The 18,204-nt window shown below is 49.0% G+C and overlaps 1 protein-coding gene across 1 annotated transcript; it reads right to left on the bottom strand.

Annotated features, from left to right (window-relative positions):
• Positions 1 to 18,198, bottom strand: MAU2 (MAU2 sister chromatid cohesion factor). The gene is made up of 19 exons (XM_041409687.1): positions 17,912 to 18,198; positions 17,613 to 17,630; positions 17,298 to 17,363; positions 16,125 to 16,220; positions 14,991 to 15,085; positions 13,523 to 13,550; positions 12,915 to 13,070; positions 12,207 to 12,353; positions 11,157 to 11,247; positions 10,808 to 10,911; positions 9,881 to 9,958; positions 9,186 to 9,251; positions 8,774 to 8,857; positions 7,016 to 7,065; positions 6,719 to 6,796; positions 5,722 to 5,833; positions 4,031 to 4,121; positions 2,109 to 2,236; positions 1 to 1,472 (listed from the first exon to the last, which is right to left on the bottom strand). Exons 1-19 carry the CDS (start codon positions 17,999 to 18,001, stop codon positions 1,398 to 1,400), a joined length of 1,653 nt encoding a protein of 550 aa, XP_041265621.1. The 5' UTR covers positions 18,002 to 18,198; the 3' UTR covers positions 1 to 1,397.
• Positions 18,199 to 18,204: the final 6 nt, after the last annotated feature.

Below are 18,204 nucleotides of genomic sequence, written 5' to 3'. Positions count from 1 at the left end.
GGCTGGAAAATCCATGGATTTGGGAATTTTGGGGGATTTTTTCCCCTGTTTTTTTCAGTTCAAATGGCACTGAGGGTTTTCCTTAATCCCCCCCCAAAAAAAATCCAGAATAAAAAATCCCAATTCCCAAAACTTCCAGGGATTTCCAGGTCCTTTGCAGATTTAGGACCAGGATTTCCACAGAAAAAAAATGGAAAATGCAAATTTTTGGGAATGGGACCAAAAAAAAAAAAAAAAAAAACAAAAAAAAAAAATCCAGAATAAAAAATCCCAATTCCCAAAACTTCCAGGGATTTCCAGGTCCTTTGCAGATTTAGGACCAGGATTTCCACAGAAAAAAAATGGAAAATGCAAATTTTTGGGAATGGGACCAAAAAAAAAAACAAAAAACAACCAAAAACAAAAACCTCATCCCTGAATTCCAGAGGAAAAAAATTGAGGAATTTAGGTGGAAAAAATTCCTTGCTCTGGAAAAAGATGGGATTTGGGAAGGAAAGGGAATGAGGGAATTTTAAGGGAATTTTAAGGTTCTTTCCTATCCAGGTGGGACTAAAAATTCCCAAAAATCTCTGGCAGTTCCAGGGCTTTGGTTTTCCTCTCTCCAAGAATTCCAGAGGTTTTTTCCCACCCCCTTTCCCAGAAATCTGGAGAAATTCCAACTGGGAAAAACAACTCAGTTTCACCCCAGGCACTGCTGGGATCCTGGAAAAACTTCCAGCTTTTTTCTGGGATGCAGCATTCCCAGATTTCTGGGAAATCAAAAAAAAACTGGGTTAAAACCAGGGAATTTAACCTGGAAAAAGGAATTTTGTGCCAAGGGCAAGGCTGGAATTCCATCCCAAACCTCAGGATTGGGATTTATTCCCAGGATTTGGGAATTCTTAAGGCACAGGTGGTGCCTTCAGCTTGGAAAAATTTGGGATCAGCAGGAAAACTCCGGATTTTTCCCAATCCCAAAAGCATGGGGAGAGCTGTGGCTGCAGGGAGGGACGTCCCAGGAAATCCTGGAATTCCTCCTTCCCAAAAAAATGGGAATTTCCACTCGGGGAATTCCAGCTGGGAATCCAATCCATGATTTCCTCATCCCCTTATCCCTGAGGATTCCCAGCTTTTCCTGGCAATTCCCTCCAGGATCCAACCTTGGGATTCACCTGGATATTCCCACCTGGAAAAGCAGCTCCGGAGGCTCTGGGAATCCCTGGAAAATTCCTGGGTTTTTTTCACTACCAGAGGGAATTCTGAAGCTTTTCCGTGGAATTTTTTTTTGTTTCTTTTCCCAAGTTTTTGATGCCTTTTTTTTTTTTTTTTTTTTTCCTTCCCGTCCCGGGATGTTGTTGGTGGATATCCTGGAGTTTTCCTGGAGTTTTCCTGGAATTTTCCTGGAATTTTCCTGGAATTCACAGCAGACTGGCCAGGCTGGTGGTGGGGCCGTTCTGGGCCTGGAACTGGACTGGGGGGGGTCCATCCGTCCACTGCAAGGGAAAAACTGGATCAGAATCCCAGGAAAAATTCCCAGAAAACTCCCTCAGCATCACAGAATTCCCAGGAAAACCCTCCCTGCCCCAGGGATCCCAAATTCCAACCCCACATCCCGCTGGGATTTGGTTTTCCAGGGTTTTTTTTTTTTGGGATTTCAAAGCCAAAATCTCAGGAAAAATGGGGAAAATTGCCTCAGGATTATGGAATTCCCAGGGAATCCCACATTCCACCAGGGAACCCTGCTAGGATTTGGTTTTCCAGGGTTTTTTTTTTTTGGGATTTCAAAGCCAAAATCCCACTGGGAGGGATTTGGATGATCCAGAGGGAGGAAAATCCCAATTGTGGATGTGACAGCACTAAAAAAACCCCTTAAAAATCCCATTATTCCCACCCACATCCTGATTTTCTTTGGGATTTTTTTTGGGAATTTCTCTTCTGGGAATGCCAAGTGCAGGATCCCAGGGATTGGGGAGGGATTTTGATGATCCAGGAGGAGGAAAATCCCAACTTTGGATGCGACAACACTAAAAAAAATCCCATTAAAAAACCCCTAAAAATGACCTCCAGGGCGCTTTTTGCCGTGGGCAAGGTGGGAATTTTGGGAATTCTGGGAATTCCCGGGCTCTGACCGTGATCAGGTTGTGCTCGGGGAGGCTGCAGGCCTCGATGTGGTCCTGGAGCAGCTGCTGGGAGAAGTTCTGGTGCATCTGGGCGGCCTCGTGGGCATCCATGGCATTGCCACACGCCTTGTTCAGGTCTGGAAAAGGCACAGGAATCCTGGGATTCGGCCCATTCCCACCTCTGAGCCCCCCTCATCCCAAAAAACCTCCCTGGGTTTGGGGTCTGCACCGAAATCCCGAGGGTTCCCTGGGATTGCGGGGAATAAGATCCCAAAATCGCCTCGATTTGAGGCAAAATCAGCCCCAAAAGCTCCACGGAGATCCCAAAATTTTCCCTGATTGCCAGCTCCTGGCAGCATCCAAATCCCAGGAATTGCCTGGGTTGGGATTTTTTTGGCTTTCCAGCCTGTTCTGGAAAAATCCTGGGATTCATCCCATTCCCACCTCTGAGCTGCCTCATCCCAAAAAACCTCTCTGGGTTTGGGGTCTGCACCAAAATCCCAAGGAGTCCCTGGGATTGCAGGGAATAAAATCCCAGAATTCCCAAGAATTCCTCAGGATTGCAGGGAATAAAATCCCAAAATTCCCAGGGATTCCCTGGGATGTAAAAGAACGAAATCCCAAGATTCCTGAAGATTCCTTGGGATTGTAGGGACATGGATTCCCAAGGATCCCAAACTGCCCCTGGAGCTGCACATTCCCAGCTCTCCCAGTCCCCCACACCCTCGGGATAATCTCCACATTTTCCCTGTCATTCCCACTCTCCCAAAGGCTGTTTCCCATTTTTCCAGGATAATCCCTGACCCTGAGTTATCCCTGGAGCTGCACATTCCCAGCCTTTGGATCAGCTCCACATTTTCCCCTGTAATTCCCACTATCCCAAAGGCTCTTTCCCAGTTTTCTGGGCTGATCCCAGATCCCAAATCACCCCTGGAGCTGCACGTTCCCATTTCCCCAGACCCTTGGGATAATCCCCACATTTCCCCCATCATTCCCAGCCTCCTTGAGGCCATTTCCCAGTTTTCCAGGATAATCCCAGATCCCGAATCACCCCTGGAGCTGCACATTCCCATTCCCCACATTTTCCCTGGAATCCCCACCCTCCCCATTTTCCCAGATCCCTGATTACCCCTGGAGCTGCACATTCCCATTTCCCCAGACCCTTGGGATAATTCCCACATTTCCCCCACATTCCCACCCTCCCTGAGGCCGTTTTCCAGGACAATCCCTGATCCCTGGAGCTGCACATTCCCACCCCTGGGATAATCCCATCATTCCCAGCCTCCTTGAGGCCATTTCCCAGTTTTCCAGGATAATCCCAGATCCTGAATCACCCCTGAAGCTGCACATTCCCATTTCCCCAGACCCTTGGGATAATTCCCACATTTCCCCCACATTCCCACCCTCCCTGAGGCCGTTTTCCAGGATAATTCCTGATCCCAAATCACCCCTGGAGCTGCACATTCCCACCCCTGGGAATAATCCCCCATCATTCCCAACCTCCCCAGGCCATTTCCCGTTTTCCCAGGCTGCTCCCAGATCCCGAATCACCCCTGGAGCTGCACATTCCCATTCCCCACATTTTCCCTGGAATCCCCACCCTCCCCATTTTCCCAGATCCCTGATTACCCCTGGAGCTGCACATTCCCATTTCCCCAGACCCTTGGGATAATTCCCACATTTCCCCCACATTCCCACCCTCCGTGAGGCCGTTTCCCAGTTTTTCAGGATAATCCCAGATCCCAAATCACCCCTGGACCTGCACATTCCCATTCCCCACATTTTCCCTGGAATCCCCACCCTCCCCAGGCCATTTCCCTTTTTCCCAGATCCCTGATTACCCCTGGAGCTGCACATTCCCACCCCTGGGATAATCCCCACATTCCCACCCTCCCCAGGCCGTTTCCCATTTTCCCAGATCCTGGATTTACCCCGGAGCAGGGCGGAGGACCAGAGCTGCACGGACATGTCTGGGATCTTGCTGGCCAGCTGCATGGCTGGCACCACCATGTTGTTGCTTTCCTAGGAAAATCAGGAAGGGAAAAGGGAAAATTGGGATTTTTGGGAATTTTTTTCTTGCCCTTTCCAGCACGGGTTGAGTGGAAAAGATGGAAAATTCCCGGTGGGAAATTGGATTTTTGTCGCTCTGCTCGATGGGATGGAAGGCAGGAAAATGTTCAAGATTCCCAAGGATTTCTTGGGATTGAAGGGAATAAAATCCCAAAATTCCCAGGGATTCCCTGGGATGAAAAGGAATCAGATCCCAAGGATTTGCTGGGATTGAAAGGAATAAAATCCCAAGATTTCTTGGGATGGAAGGGAGTAACAGTCGTCCCAAGAATTCCCTGGGATTGCAGGGAATAAAAATCCCAAAATTCCCAAGAATTCCCTGGGATTGCAGGGAATAAAAACCCAAAATTCTCAAGAATTCCCTGGGATTGCAGGGAATAAAAACCCAAAATTCTCATGAATTTCCTGGGATTGCAGGGAATAAAATTCCAAGAGTACCAGGGATTCTCTGGGATTGCAGGGAATACAATCCCAAGATTCCTAAAGACTCTTGGGGATTGTAGGGCAATGGATTCCCAAGGATTCCCTGATTTAATTTGGGATTTTCTCAGGGCTTTTTTTTTGGGATTTGTTCTGGGAATGCCAATTCCAGGACTCCAGGGATTGGGAGGGATTTGGATGATCCAGGGGAATAAAAAACCCCAACTTCTGATGCGACAGCACTAAAAAAACCCTTCAAAAATCCCATTATTCCCGCCCATATCCCGATTTCCTTCGGGATTTTTTGGGGGATTTTTTTTGGGAATGCCCATGGCAGGATTCCAGGGATGGGGGGCTCTGGGAGTCACCCTGTGGTTGCCCAGCACGTAGAAGATGTGGCCCAGCAGCACCAGCGAGCACGCCGTCAGGCGGTTCAGGTCCTCGGCGTTCGACATCTTCAGCGTCTCCCGCAAAAAACGCCTGGAAAAAACAGGAAAAATGGGATTGGAGCAGCCTGGGCTGACTCCTGAAGGGTGGCAGCTGGGAGAAAGGAGATTCCAGAAAGGGAATTCCTGAGTTTTCTCTTGGATTGGGCCCTTGGAAGGTGCAGATCCTTGGGATGGAAAGGAATGAGAGGCACGAGATTCCCAGGGATTCCAGGGAATAACAGTCCCAAAATTCCCAATGATTCCAGGGAATAACAGTCCCAAGATTCCCAGGGATTCCAGGGAATAACATGCCCAAGATTCCCAGGGATTCCAGGGAATAACAATCCAAACATTCCCAGGGATTCCAGGGAATAACATGCCCAAGATTCCCAGGGATTCCAGGGAATAACATGCCCAAGATTCCCAGGGATTCCAGGGAAGAACAGTCCCAAAATTCACAAGGAGGGCTTTTTTTTTGGGATTTGTTCTGGGAATGCCAATTCCAGGACTCCAGGGATTGGGAGGGATTTGGATGATCCAGGGGGATAAAAAACCCCAACTTCTGATGCGACAGCACTAAAAAAACCCTTCAAAAATCCCATTATTCCCGCCCATATCCCGATTTCCTTCGGGATTTTTTTGGGGGATTTTTTTTGGGAATGCCCATGGCAGGATTCCAGGGATGGGGGGTATCTGGGAGTCACCCTGTGGTTGCCCAGCACGTAGAAGATGTGGCCCAGCAGCACCAGCGAGCACGCCGTCAGGCGGTTCAGGTCCTCGGCGTTCGACATCTTCAGCGTCTCCCGCAAAAAACGCCTGGAAAAACGGGAAAAATGGGATTGGAGCAGCCTGGGCTGACTCCTGAAGGGTGGCAGCTGGGAGAAAGGAGATTCCAGAAAGGGAATTCCTGAGTTTTCTCTTGGATTGGGCCCTTGGAAGGTGCAGATCCTTGGGATGGAAAGGAATGAGAGGCACGAGATTCCCAGGGATTCCAGGGAATAACATGCCCAAGATTCCCAGGGATTCCAGGGAATAACAATCCAAACATTCCCAGGGATTCCAGGGAATAACATGCCCAAGATTCCCAGGGATTCCAGGGAATAACATGCCCAAGATTCCCAGGGATTCCAGGGAATAACAGTCCCAAAATTCACAAGGACTCCAGGGAATAACAGTCCCAAAATTCACAAGGATTCAATGGAATAACAGTCCCAAAATTCCCAGGGATTCAAGGAAATAACATGCCCAAGATTCCCAGGAATTCCAGGGAATAACATTCTCAAGATTCCCAAGGATTCCAGGGAAGAACAATCCCAAGATTCTCAAGGATTCCAGGGAATAACAATCCAATCATTCCCAGGGATTCCAGGGAATAACATTCCTAAGATTCCCAGGGATTACAGGGAATAACATGCCCAAGATTCCCAGGGATTCCAGGGAATAACATTCTCAAGATTCCCAAGGATTCCAGGGAAGAACAATCCCAAGATTCCCAGGGATGGCAGGGAATGATTCCCAAGGAAAGAGCCCAACCCCCACCACATCCCCACTCTTCATCCCCGGCCAATCCAGGAGAAATCCATGGGAATGGGATGGCCACAAAGCCTTGGCATTCCCACTCCCATCCCAAAAAAAGCCAGGGTGGCTTTTCCCACAGATTTTCCCCACATTTTTCCTGCTTTTCCCAGGGCTTGGACTCACTTGGCCTCGTTGTATCTTCCCTGGAAAAAGGAGAAGAGCCCTCGGATGTAGAACGCTGCAGCCCGCAGACAGTGGGAACTATGGAAAACAAAAAAAAAACATGGATACCTCAGGATCCCACCCAAATTCCCAGGAATTCCACCCCAAAATCCAACTTCCAAGCAAAATATTCCATTTGAGCCCCATCCCGTGTTTCCCTTTGGAGTGAGTTGGATTTTTCCCCCCTGATTTGTTGAAAATGCTGCTGTGAATCCATCATTCCCAGCCCGGAATGTTGGGATTTGTGGGAATTCTCACCTCACAGGGAAGTTGTGGTCGGGATTTATCCTTTCCAATAAACTGTAGAGCTGGAAAGTGGGAGAGAAAAAGGAAAAATCAAATTTTCAAGGGAAAATCAACACCAAAACAGTGAAATTCCACCCAAACCATCCCAAGTTTATCCCAATATTGGGAATTTTAGGCTTGTTTTGATCCCAAAAATCCAAGTTTTATCCCAAATCTCCTCCCATTCCACAGCATCTCCTGGATAATTCCCACAGAAAACTTGGAGCTGGTGGCTCTGGTAATGAATTTGATACCGGATTTGATTAATGAAAACCAGAATTTAACTAAAGAATTCACAAACTTTACGGATATTTTTTGCTTCCCCCATGAAGGAGCTGCTGCCAGCAAGGCCCTCATGGAAAAAATACCCAGAAAAAGCCAAATCCCAGGAATTTTCTCCACAGAAAAGCAGGATTTGAGAGTAAGGGTGGGAAGAATGGTGGGAATAATCCAGAAAATCCTGCTCCAGAACATTCTTTTTGGAGTTTTCCAGATGATTCCTCCAAAATTCCCACTCCCCTCATGAAGGAGCTGCTGCCAGCAAGACCCTGATGGAAAAAAATGTCCTGGAAAAGCAGAATTTCAGGAATTTTTTCCCCAGAAAACAGGGATTTCCCACTCCCTGATGAAGGAGCTGCTGCTAGCAAGGCCCTGATGGAAAAAAATGCCCTGGAAAAGCAGAATTTCAGGAATTTTTATCTCAGAAAGTTGGGATTTCCCACTCCCTGATGAAGGAGTTGCTGCCAGCAAGGCCTGGATGGCAAAAATACCCAGAAAAAGGCAAATGCCAGGGATTTTCTCCACAGAAAAGCAGGATTTGAGAGATAAAGTGGGAAGAATTGTGGGAATAATCCAGAACTTTCGGAGTTTTCCAGATGATTCCTCAGGAATTTCCACACCCCTCATGACGGAGATGTGGCCAGCAAGGCCCTGATGGAAAAAATATCCAGAAAAAGGCAGATCCCAGGAATTTTCTCCACAGAAAGTTGGGATTTCCCACACCCCTCATGAAGGAGTTGCTGCCAGCAAGGCCTTAATGGCAAAAATATCCAGAAAAAGGCAGATCCCAGGAATTTTCTCCACAGAAAGTTGGGATTTCCCACACCCCTCATGAAGGAGTTGCTGCCAGCAAGGCCTTAATGGCAAAAATATCCAGAAAAAGGCAGATCCCAGGAATTTTCTCCACAGAAAGTTGGGATTTCCCACACCCCTCATGAAGGAGTTGCTGCCAGCAAGGCCTTAATGGCAAAAATATCCAGAAAAAGGCAGATCCCAGGAATTTTCTCCACAGAAAGTTGGGATTTCCCACACCCCTCATGAAGGAGTTGCTGCCAGCAAGGCCTTAATGGCAAAAATATCCAGAAAAAGGCAGATCCCAGGAATTTTCTCCACAGAAAGTTGGGATTTCCCACTCCCCTCATGAAGCAATTGCTGCCAGCAAGGCCTTAATGGCAAAAATATCCAGAAAAAGGCAAATCCCAGGGATTTTCTCCACAGAAAACTGGGATTTCCCACTCCCTGATGAAGGAGCTGCAGCCAGCAAGGGCTTGATGGCAAAAACACAGAGAAAAAGGCAAATTGAAGGAATTTTGTCCACAGAAAACTGGGAATTCCCACCCCCCCGATTGAGCAGCTGCTGCCAGCAAGGCCCTGATGGAAAAGATAGCCAGAAAAAGGCAAATCCCAGGGATTTTGTGCACAGAAAAGCAGGATTTGGAGAGCCCAGCTCACCTCCTGGTGCCGATTCCCCTCCCGGATGTAGACGCTGGCCAGGTTGGTGACAATAAATGCCCACAGCTCCTGGTGCGTTGTGAGCTGGAAAAAGAGAAAATTCCCAAATATTTCAGTCTCTTTTTCCTCACAGTTTGTTGCCATTGCCATTAAAAAAATCCTGGCTAAAAAAAAAAATCACACATTGGTATTTTAATGTTAAAAATTCCCCGCCCTGATCCAAGGAAAATCGTTACCATTGCCATTAAAAAAATCCTGGCTAAAAAAAAAAATCACACATTGGTATTTTAAAAATTCCCCCCCCGATCCAAGGAAAATCGTTGATAAATAATGGAATTAAAGAAGGTTTCCCTCCCAAATTCACACTGCAATCCCTAAGTTTCCAGGAGGAAATCTGGGAATAAAATCTCACCCTCAGTGCTGTAGTGAATTGTGCTTCTGCATTGTCCATGCAGTTGACAGAGATGCAGTACAGACCCTGGAAAAGAAAGGATATTTTTGGGAATGTAGCCCAAAACGTTCCAAATCCATGGAAATATTGGGATAACAGCAGGAAAAAGGGAGCAACGAGTCTGAGGTGTGGGGAAAATAAGGAATTTCTACAAAATGTCCTTTAAAATAAATTATTCATGGGAGAAAAAAAAAGCTTAATTTAGCTAAAAAATCTTTATTAAAATCATGGAAAACCAGTATTCCCTACAAAAACCCTTCCCCTTCCACAATTCCCACATAAAACCATCTCCAGTGGGCACAGCTGAAATCCCTGGATTTCCGCTTTTCCAGCTGGTTCCTCCCAAATTCATCCTCCCTTCATAAAGGAACTGCTGCCACACAAGGCCTGGATGTCAAAAACACCCAGGAAAAGGCAAATCCCAGGAATTTTCTCCACAGAAAAATGGGATTTTTCTCTCCAGGAATTGCTGGAGCAACTTGGGATAGTGGGAAGTGCCCCTGCCCACCCAATTCCATCCTGGAATTCTGTTTCCAAAGGGTTTTCAGGTGGAGATGAGCAGATCTGGATGGTGCAGATCTGTAATTCCCAGGGAAATCTCCTCTCTGGAATTCCAGTGGGATGCAGAATTGCCAGGTTTCACCCCAAAAACTCACCAGGAGCGTGTGCAGCTGGGCAGCGTGGTTGGAGAAGAGCCTGGGAGACTGCTGGCACAGCTGGCAGACCTGGGAAATCTGGGCAAGAGCACAATTCCCCATTTTTGACACTTTTCCCCCTCAGTTTTGTGCTCCAAATCCCACTCCTTGCACCCCTCGTGGATCCTGGATCGGCTCCAGGACCTCCAGCACTGGATAAAAGGGGAGTTGGGATGTGCTGCCAGCACAGGAAAAGGGATTTCCTCACATCCTTCCCACATTCCAGCCCGTTTGGAATGGTTTCCTCCACCCCCCTGAAATTCACAGCCACAGATCCCTCCAGGTTTTCCAGGAAAAGTGGGATAAAACCTCCCAAAATCTGGGATTGGGATGGGTTTCAGGAGACTGAAGCAGGAGGCTGAATCCCTCCCCATTCCCAGCACATTCCCAGCAAAGCTGGCAGCAGGGATTGGATTCCCAGGATTTTAAAATGATTGGAAAAATGGAGGGAAAAAAAAAGTCCAGTTTCCTCTGGAACAACCCAAATGAACCAGGAAAGAGGAGGAAAAGCAGGAATGTGGAAAACTGGGAAACACCTGGACAAGGCAGGAACCTGAAGAGGAAGGAGCCACTCTGGAATGGATGGAATGGGAAAAAAACCACTGGAATCAGGCTGGAATTGCCACCAGGAAGGTGTCAATCCGACCAATTATTGATTATCCCACAATCAATTCCAAAGTGCCCTTAAATAAATATTGAAGAGGAGCCAATCCCACATTTCCCAAGCCCTGAGCCCCACCAAGGCTGGCTGTATCCATCAATAACCCAGCAGGAATTCCCACCTGAGCCCCACACTGCAATTCCCACGTCTCAGAGACTGTTCCTGCAGAACATTCCCATTTTTTGGGAGCCACTCCCAGCCAGGAAATGCTGGAATTCCCACGTTACCTCCTGCAGGGCTGTGGCTTTGTGTCCTGTCACCAGCCTGCACATGATGATGTGTTCCAACAAAATCACTTGGAATGAGGACAGGATGGGGCTGCAGTCCAGCACTGGGAAAGGAGCAGGGGCAATTCCATCAGGAATGTTTCAAATCCCACCCAAAAAAAAAAAAAAAACCCCAAAAAGTTGATTTTTGCACTCCGAAGACACCACCCAGCCTTAAAATCAGGGGTTTAATCTTAGTTTTACTTTTAGGCTGACTCAGCAGCTCAAGAGGCTGTGGGATGGGTTTAAATGAGGAATAAATAACGGGATTTTCCAGGATTTTCCTGGAATCCAAGGCCTTTTTCCTTACTTTTGAGCTTCTCCAGCTGCATGAGGGCTTTGTCCGTGTACTTCTGAGCCTTCTCCAGGTAGCCTGCCTGCATGGAATGCATCACTGTCACCTGCAGGGAAGCACAGCAAGGATTATCCCCCTCAGGAATCCCCTGGGATGCAATTCCCACGGCAGAAATCCCTGGAAAAGCATCCTGGAGCACCCCAGGATAGTGAGAGGGTGGGAATGGATGATTTTAAAGCTCCTTCCCAGCCCCAACCATTCCATGATTCCCAAAATCTGTCTGTGCAGAGAGGGAAGGGCTGGGAATTCACAGAATTCCTCAAATCCCAGATTTTTTTTTACCAAGGATTGGAATAATCTCCAAGAAATGGAACACAATCCTTCAGCAATTCCAAGTCCAGCTCTCCTCATGCTGATAAAATTAAGCCAAAGTGGTTCTGCTTGGTACAAATGACTCCATTTTCATTTGGATCAGGTATTACTTAATCAATTAACGAGTTATTAATGAATTAATTCCCATTCCCAGCCTGGAATCTCCTCACACACTGAGCAGCTCCCTCAGCATCACCCCTGGACACTGAGGCAGAACCAGCACCAAGCAGCTGATAAAATTAAGCCAAAGTGGCCTAATTTGGACAAATACCTCCATTTTCACTTGATTGGGGTATTGATTAATCAGTTAATTAATCATTTATTAACTAGTTCCCATTTCTAGGCTGGAATCCCACACACACCAAGCAGCTCCCTAAGCATCACCCCACAAATATTGAGGGGAAAAAAAAGCAACAAACAGTTGATAAAATTAAGCCAAAGCGGCTCTGATTTTTACAAATAACTTCATTTCCATTTGAGTCAGGTACTAATTAATAAATCCTTTAATAATTAATGAATTAATTCCCATTTCCAGCCTGCCATCTCCTCACACACTGAGCAGCCCCCTCAGCATCACCCCAGGATCACTGAGGGAAAACCGGCCCAAAGCAGCCACAAACCCCATCCCCGCTGGCTCCAAATCACTCATTAACCCTCATTAATCGGCAATTAGCGCCAATTAAGAGCTCTCACCAGGTAGACCAGCACACACATGTGCTCCTTGGGCAGCCAGTGGAAGAGGTCGGCGGGGTTGCTGGGCAGGATCTCGTCGTCGTGCAGGGTGGAGATGGTTTGGATGCACTGCTGCAGCTGCTTCAGGCACGGCTTCACGCTCTTCACCTGCCAGGACACAATTCCCGGTGGGAATTCCTCACGCTCCCACTGCTGGAATGCTCTGGGAGAGGGAAAACTTCCCAGCAGAGTGGTAATTCCATGTTTTGGGGGTTGGTTTAGGATTGATGACCCTCAGCGCTTTCACGGGGGTGAACGGCAGCAAGGGATGCTCAAAATATTCCCAAAATCCCCCAAAAAATTCCTGTTATTCCCTCCAAGACACCAGGGAAGCAACAGAGACCACCACAGATATAAAAATATCGTGGACAACATCTCCAAATTGAGTGATTTCCTCACTCTTCATTTAATTTGGGAACAAAACCAACAGGAGTTTACTTCCATTACAAAAAAAAACCAAAACCAGAAATCCCCTCAGGGCCGATTTTTTGGGGAATATCCCTGTCCCAAATTCCCAGCTGGAACGTGGCACGTACCTTTTGGGAAAAAAAACAAAAGGGGTTTTTTTCCTTTAAAAAAAAAAAAAAAAAAAAACCCAAAAATCCCCTCAGGGCTGATTTTTTAGGGAATATCCCTGTCCCAAATTCCCAGCTGGAACGTGGCACGTACCTGGCCGGCATCCAGGTAATGTGTGACCTGCAGGACCAGGAAGAAGACCCTGAGGGATTCCTTCTGGATGGGGTTGCCCTGCCAGTTCTCCACGATCTGCCCACACAGCGTCAGCAGCGGGTGAACCTCCTGCAGCTTCCTCTCCATCAGCAGCAGCTGCAATTCCCAAGGAAAATCCAGCTTTTTCCAGGATGAACCCTCAGGGAATGACAATTTCCCTTGGAAAATGGGGCTGCCTCAAGCCTGGAATTGCCCAAAGCCAGGTTGGAGCTGCCTGGGATAGTGGAAGGTGTCCCTGGTTCTTCCAAGCCGAATAATTCTCTGGATTCTCAAATTCCATGGATTCTCTAATTCCAGGATTGGAATATTCACCTGATTCCCACAGCCCCTTCGCCCCACCAGCTTTTCCATCCCTCATTACAAAAGCTCCAGTGAAAATTTCCAACAATCCTTTTATTTTTCCCAGAAAAAAGTAAAGGGAAAAGCTGGATTTATCCGTAGGAATCCTGCTTATCCCTCCTCCCCCCCCCCCCCCCAAAAAAAAAAAAATCCTCTGGAATTCACAATTAAACAGGAAATAATTTATTTTAAAGAGAGTTCCCACTCACCATCCCCTTGCTGAGTAGAAAGAGGGCTCTGGAATGAGAGAAAATGAAGTTAAATTAAATTCCACATGAAATTACTGCATCCACAAAGAAAAAAACATCAGGAAAAAAAAATCTGCCTTTTTCTGCCTCTTAAAACTGAGGAAAAAGAGAATTAAGGGAGCTGATAAAGGAAATCCCAGGGATTTGGGGGAGGAAATCCCAGGGAATTTAGGCAGGGAATCCCAAGGGATTCAGGCAGGGAATTCAGGCAGGGAAGCCCCGGGAATTCAGGCAGGGAAGCCCCGGGAATTCAGGCAGGGAAGCCCCGGGAATTCAGGCAGGGAAGCCCCGGGAATTCAGGCAGGGAAGCCCCGGGAATTCAGGCAGGGAAGCCCCGGGAATTCAGGCAGGGAAGCCCCGGGAATTCAGGCAGGGAAGCCCAGGGAATTCAGGCAGGAAATCCTAAGGAATTCAGGCAGGGAATCCCAGGGAATTCAGGCAGGGAAGCCCGGGGAATTCAGGCAGGAAATCCTAAGGGATTCAGGCAGGGAATCCCAAGGGAATTCAGGCAGGGAATCCCAAGGGAATTCAGGCAGGGAAGCCCAAGGGAACTCAGGCAGGGAAGCCCAAGGGAATTCAGGCAGGGAATCCCAAGGGAATTCAGGCAGGGAATCCCAAGGGAATTCAGGCAGGGAAATCCTGGGAATTCAGGCAGGGAATCCCCGGGAATTCAGGCAGGGAATCCCGGGGAATTCAGGCAGGGAAGCCCCAGGAATTCAGGCAGGGAATCCCGGGGAATTCAGGCAGGGAATCCCGGGAATTCAGGCAGGGAAGCCCAGGGAATTCAGGCAGAGAATCCCCGGGAATTCAGGCAGGGAATCCCAAGGGAATTCAGGCAGGGAATCTTGGGGAAAACAGGAATTCAGGCACCGGCAGGGAATGCAGGGAAGCCCAAGGGATTCAGGCAGGGAAGCCCCGGGAATTGAGGCGGGGAATGCCAGGGAATTCAGGCAGGGAAGCCCTGGGAATTCAGGCAGAGAATCCCAGGGAATTCAGGCAGGGAAGCCCTGGGGAATTCAGGCAGGGAAGCCCTGGGAATTCAGGCAGGGAAGCCCAAGGGATTCAGGCAGGGAAGCCCCGGGAAATCAGGCAGGGAATCCCCGGGAAATCAGGCAGGGAATCCCCGGGAATTCAGGCAGGGAAGCCCCGGGAATTGAGGCGGGGAATCCCAGGGAATTCAGGCAGGGAAGCCACGGGAATTGAGGCGGGGAATCCCAGGAAATTCAGGCAGAGAATCCCCGGGAATTCAGGCAGAGAATCCCAGGGAATTCAGGCAGAGAATCCCGGGGAATTCAGGCAGAGAATCCCAGGGAATTCAGGCAGAGAATCCCAGGGAATTCAGGCAGGGAATCCCCGGGAATTCAGGCAGGGAATCCCCGGGAATTCAGGCAGGAAGCCCGGGGATCCCTGAGGAGCCCAGAAGCCTCACCTGGTGTACTCGGAGCCCACCACGCGCGCGTACTCCGCCCCCACGCCCAGCAGGTCACAGGCTGACACCAAATCCTTCTCCAGCGTGTGGAGTTGCTGAAATGGGAACAAAAAAACACCACAAAAACTCAGGATTTGCTCCATGAATCCCAAGAAAATCCCATTATCCCTGGATTTGCAACTTCCTGCTCCTTAAAGGGGTTTTAGAGCCGTTTTCCAAAGAAATCTGTGGCGTTCCCAAGGATTTGTCTGAGCTCGGGTGGATTTTTTTTATCTTCAAATTCCTAATTAATGAGGAATTGGTTAAAAATTGGAGGCAGATCCTGCAAAGGGTGAATATCCAGTGCTGATCAGATCCCAACAGCTCCAAAAAACCCAGGAGTTGTCACACTGGAGCAAGAGCTCTCCCAGCAAGAGGAGCCTCCAAGGTGTGTTCCCAAATTTTATCCCTTTCCCAAACTCAGGTGGGGATTCAGGAAGAGGCTCCAAGGAAATGGGAAATCAGGAAAAAATGGGAAAAATTGGAAGCTCCAAGGAGAGGAAAAGCATTGGAGTCCTCAGGATGAATTCTGGAAAACTAAATATTCCTAAATTCCTGAGAAACTAAACATTCCTAAATCATTAGGGAATTAAGGTTCTTTTTCCACAAACACACTTTAATGTGTCCCTATTCTCACTAGTATTTTTAATTTATAAATATTTCAGAGCCTATTCCAGAGCAGGAACAAAAATTTTCCTTGGATTCTTTTCCTTGCTCCTTTCCCTGGACACTTTTCCTCCTTCTCCCATCCCACATTCAACATAAAACCATCAACACTTCCAACCCCAGCAGGGTTTTCTCTCCCTGCAAGCCACAAAATGGAATTTTTTCCTCCATCCTTGGAATTCCAGGTCCCTAATTCCCACAGAGTGATCCTGGCTGATTCCTTGACCCAACCCAACACCACTTCCCACCCTGGATTTGCCTTTTCCCTGCCCATTAACAACTTTTTAGCCGACAAAGGAATAAAAGTCACCCATTAGCAGCAATTTTTTTTAGGGAATAATCACGCAAGGCTTGCAGGCAGTTTTGAACAGGGATGCAGGATTTTTTGCAGGATTTTTTCCCCGAGGAATTGCTGCTGCAAGGACTCACAGCCAGCTGGAAGAGCAGCCTGCAGTGCCAGTAGGGAGTCTGCTGGGAGATCTGGATGGCTTTGCGCAGCAGGGGCTTGGCCGTGTCCACGGAATTCTGCAACACACACACCCCCAGTCACCAAAAACCAGGATCCTGGAGCCCCACAGCCCTGCAATTCCCTGGATAATCAGGCTGAACCCTCCAGGGAGGGCTGGGAGGAGGGATCAGAGTGTTGGAAGCAGTAAAAATGAAATGGGAGAAATCTGGGGTTGCTGCGTCCTTGGAATGTCCAAGGTGGGGTTGGATGGGGCTGGAGAAATTTGGGATTTGGGGAGGATTGGAGAAATTTGGGATTTGGGGAAGATGGGAGAAATCTGGGATTTGGGGAGGATTGGAGAAATCTGGCTGGGGAAATCTGGGATTTGAGGAGGACTGGAGAAATCTGGGATTTGGGGAGGACTGGAGAAATCTGGGATTTTGGGAGGATGGGAGAAATCTGGGATTTGGGGAGGACTGGAGAAATCTGGGATTTGGGGAGGATTGGAGAAATCTGGCTGGGGAAATCTGGGATTTTGGGAGGTGCCCCTGTCCCTGTACAGGGTGAGATGGGATGGGATTTAAGGTCATTCCAATCCAAACCATTCCAGGATACTGGCATTCAAAATCCCAGGAAATGGTTTTGGAGGAAATCAGCACAATTTCCTAGTGACAGAGATGAACACAAAACGTGGGATGATCCAACTGGGGCTTTCCAAACCAGGAACAGAGGGAATGGCTTGCCAGTTTTGGGATTCTGGGATGGAATTCCTCCCTGGGAGGGTGGGATGGGGCTGGGACAGAATTCCCACTCATCCCTGGAATTGACCAGCTTGGAGCAACCTGGGATAGAAAAAGTCCTTCCCAAGGAATTGGATGATCCTTCAGGTCCTTTCCAACCCAAATCACTCCAGGATTCCAAAATCCTGAAGGAAATCATGGATTTCCCTCCCTCCCCTAAAATAAACATTTGTTTAATAAGGACCCAAAAATTTACTTGACCAAGCAAAATCTTCTTACAGTGGGAAACTCTTGCTGCAATTCCAGCAAAAACCTCCTCAGTGAGGAAGGAAGAAATCTGATTTTTTCACGGGAATTCCCCATTCCAACCCCAAATCTGAGGGGCACAGAGGGGTTTTGGGGGGTTTCTCTCACCTCCTGGCAGTAGAGCTCTGACAGCAAACTGGCTGCCTCAAACTTCACATCTTCAAACTGGGGGATCTGGCACCAGCGTTAAGGGAACCACAAAACCTGGGTGGGAAACAGCAGCAAAGCCCCCAAAAATCCTCAGGAAAATGGGGATGAGGTGGGATTTAAGGCCCCTTCCAACCCAAACTCCGTGGTGCTGTGATGAAGCAGATGAAAACACCCATTCTGTGCCCCCACCCCCAGGCCCTTGAGGTGTTTTTGGGAGTTTCCTTGGAGCCGTTCGGAGCTTGGAGCCCTTCCTGGATCCCGGGAAAAGGATACCTGCTGGGATATCAGCCACTGCAAGAGAACACAGCGGGTTAGGCTGGCACCAACACCCCCCAGAGCCGCCCTGACACCCTCCCCCTCCATGCCAGCAGCCTCCCACGGCCCCCCTGCCCTGCTCCTCATCTCTTCCAGCTGCCAGCAGCCCTCAGTCGCCCCTTCCGCTTCTCTTTACCCTCTCCAAGTGCCCAGACCCCCGTCCCCACCACTCCCAACCCTTCCTCCACGCACCGCCACCGCCGCTGCCCCCTTCCCCAGCCCGCCGTGCCCCCCAGAGCCATCCCAGCCCCGCTCACCGCCTTCTCCAGGTGCCCGCGGGCCTGGTCGCCGTTGCGGGTGTGGTGGTAGAGGACGGAGCCGAGCTGGAGGTGCGTGCGGGCCTCCATGCGGGCCGGGGGCTTGCGGGGCAGCACGGCCTGCAGGCAGTGCACGCACAGCCGCACCTTGGGCGGGCTGGACGTGCGGAAATGCTCGGCCAGGCCCAGCAGCGCCAGGTACCACGACTCGCCCGCGGCCGCGCCGCCGCCCGACCCCGAGCCCGGCGCAGGCCCGGCTGCGCCGCCGCCGCCTCCGGCACCTCCGCCGCCGC

This window comes from Onychostruthus taczanowskii, unplaced genomic scaffold (assembly GCF_017590055.1).
Source record: "Onychostruthus taczanowskii isolate IOZ18803 unplaced genomic scaffold, ASM1759005v1 scaffold307, whole genome shotgun sequence".
Taxonomy (NCBI): domain Eukaryota; kingdom Metazoa; phylum Chordata; class Aves; order Passeriformes; family Passeridae; genus Onychostruthus; species Onychostruthus taczanowskii.
The sequence above is the reverse complement of the archived record's forward strand: the minus strand, read 5'-3'. Positions and strand labels throughout refer to the sequence as shown.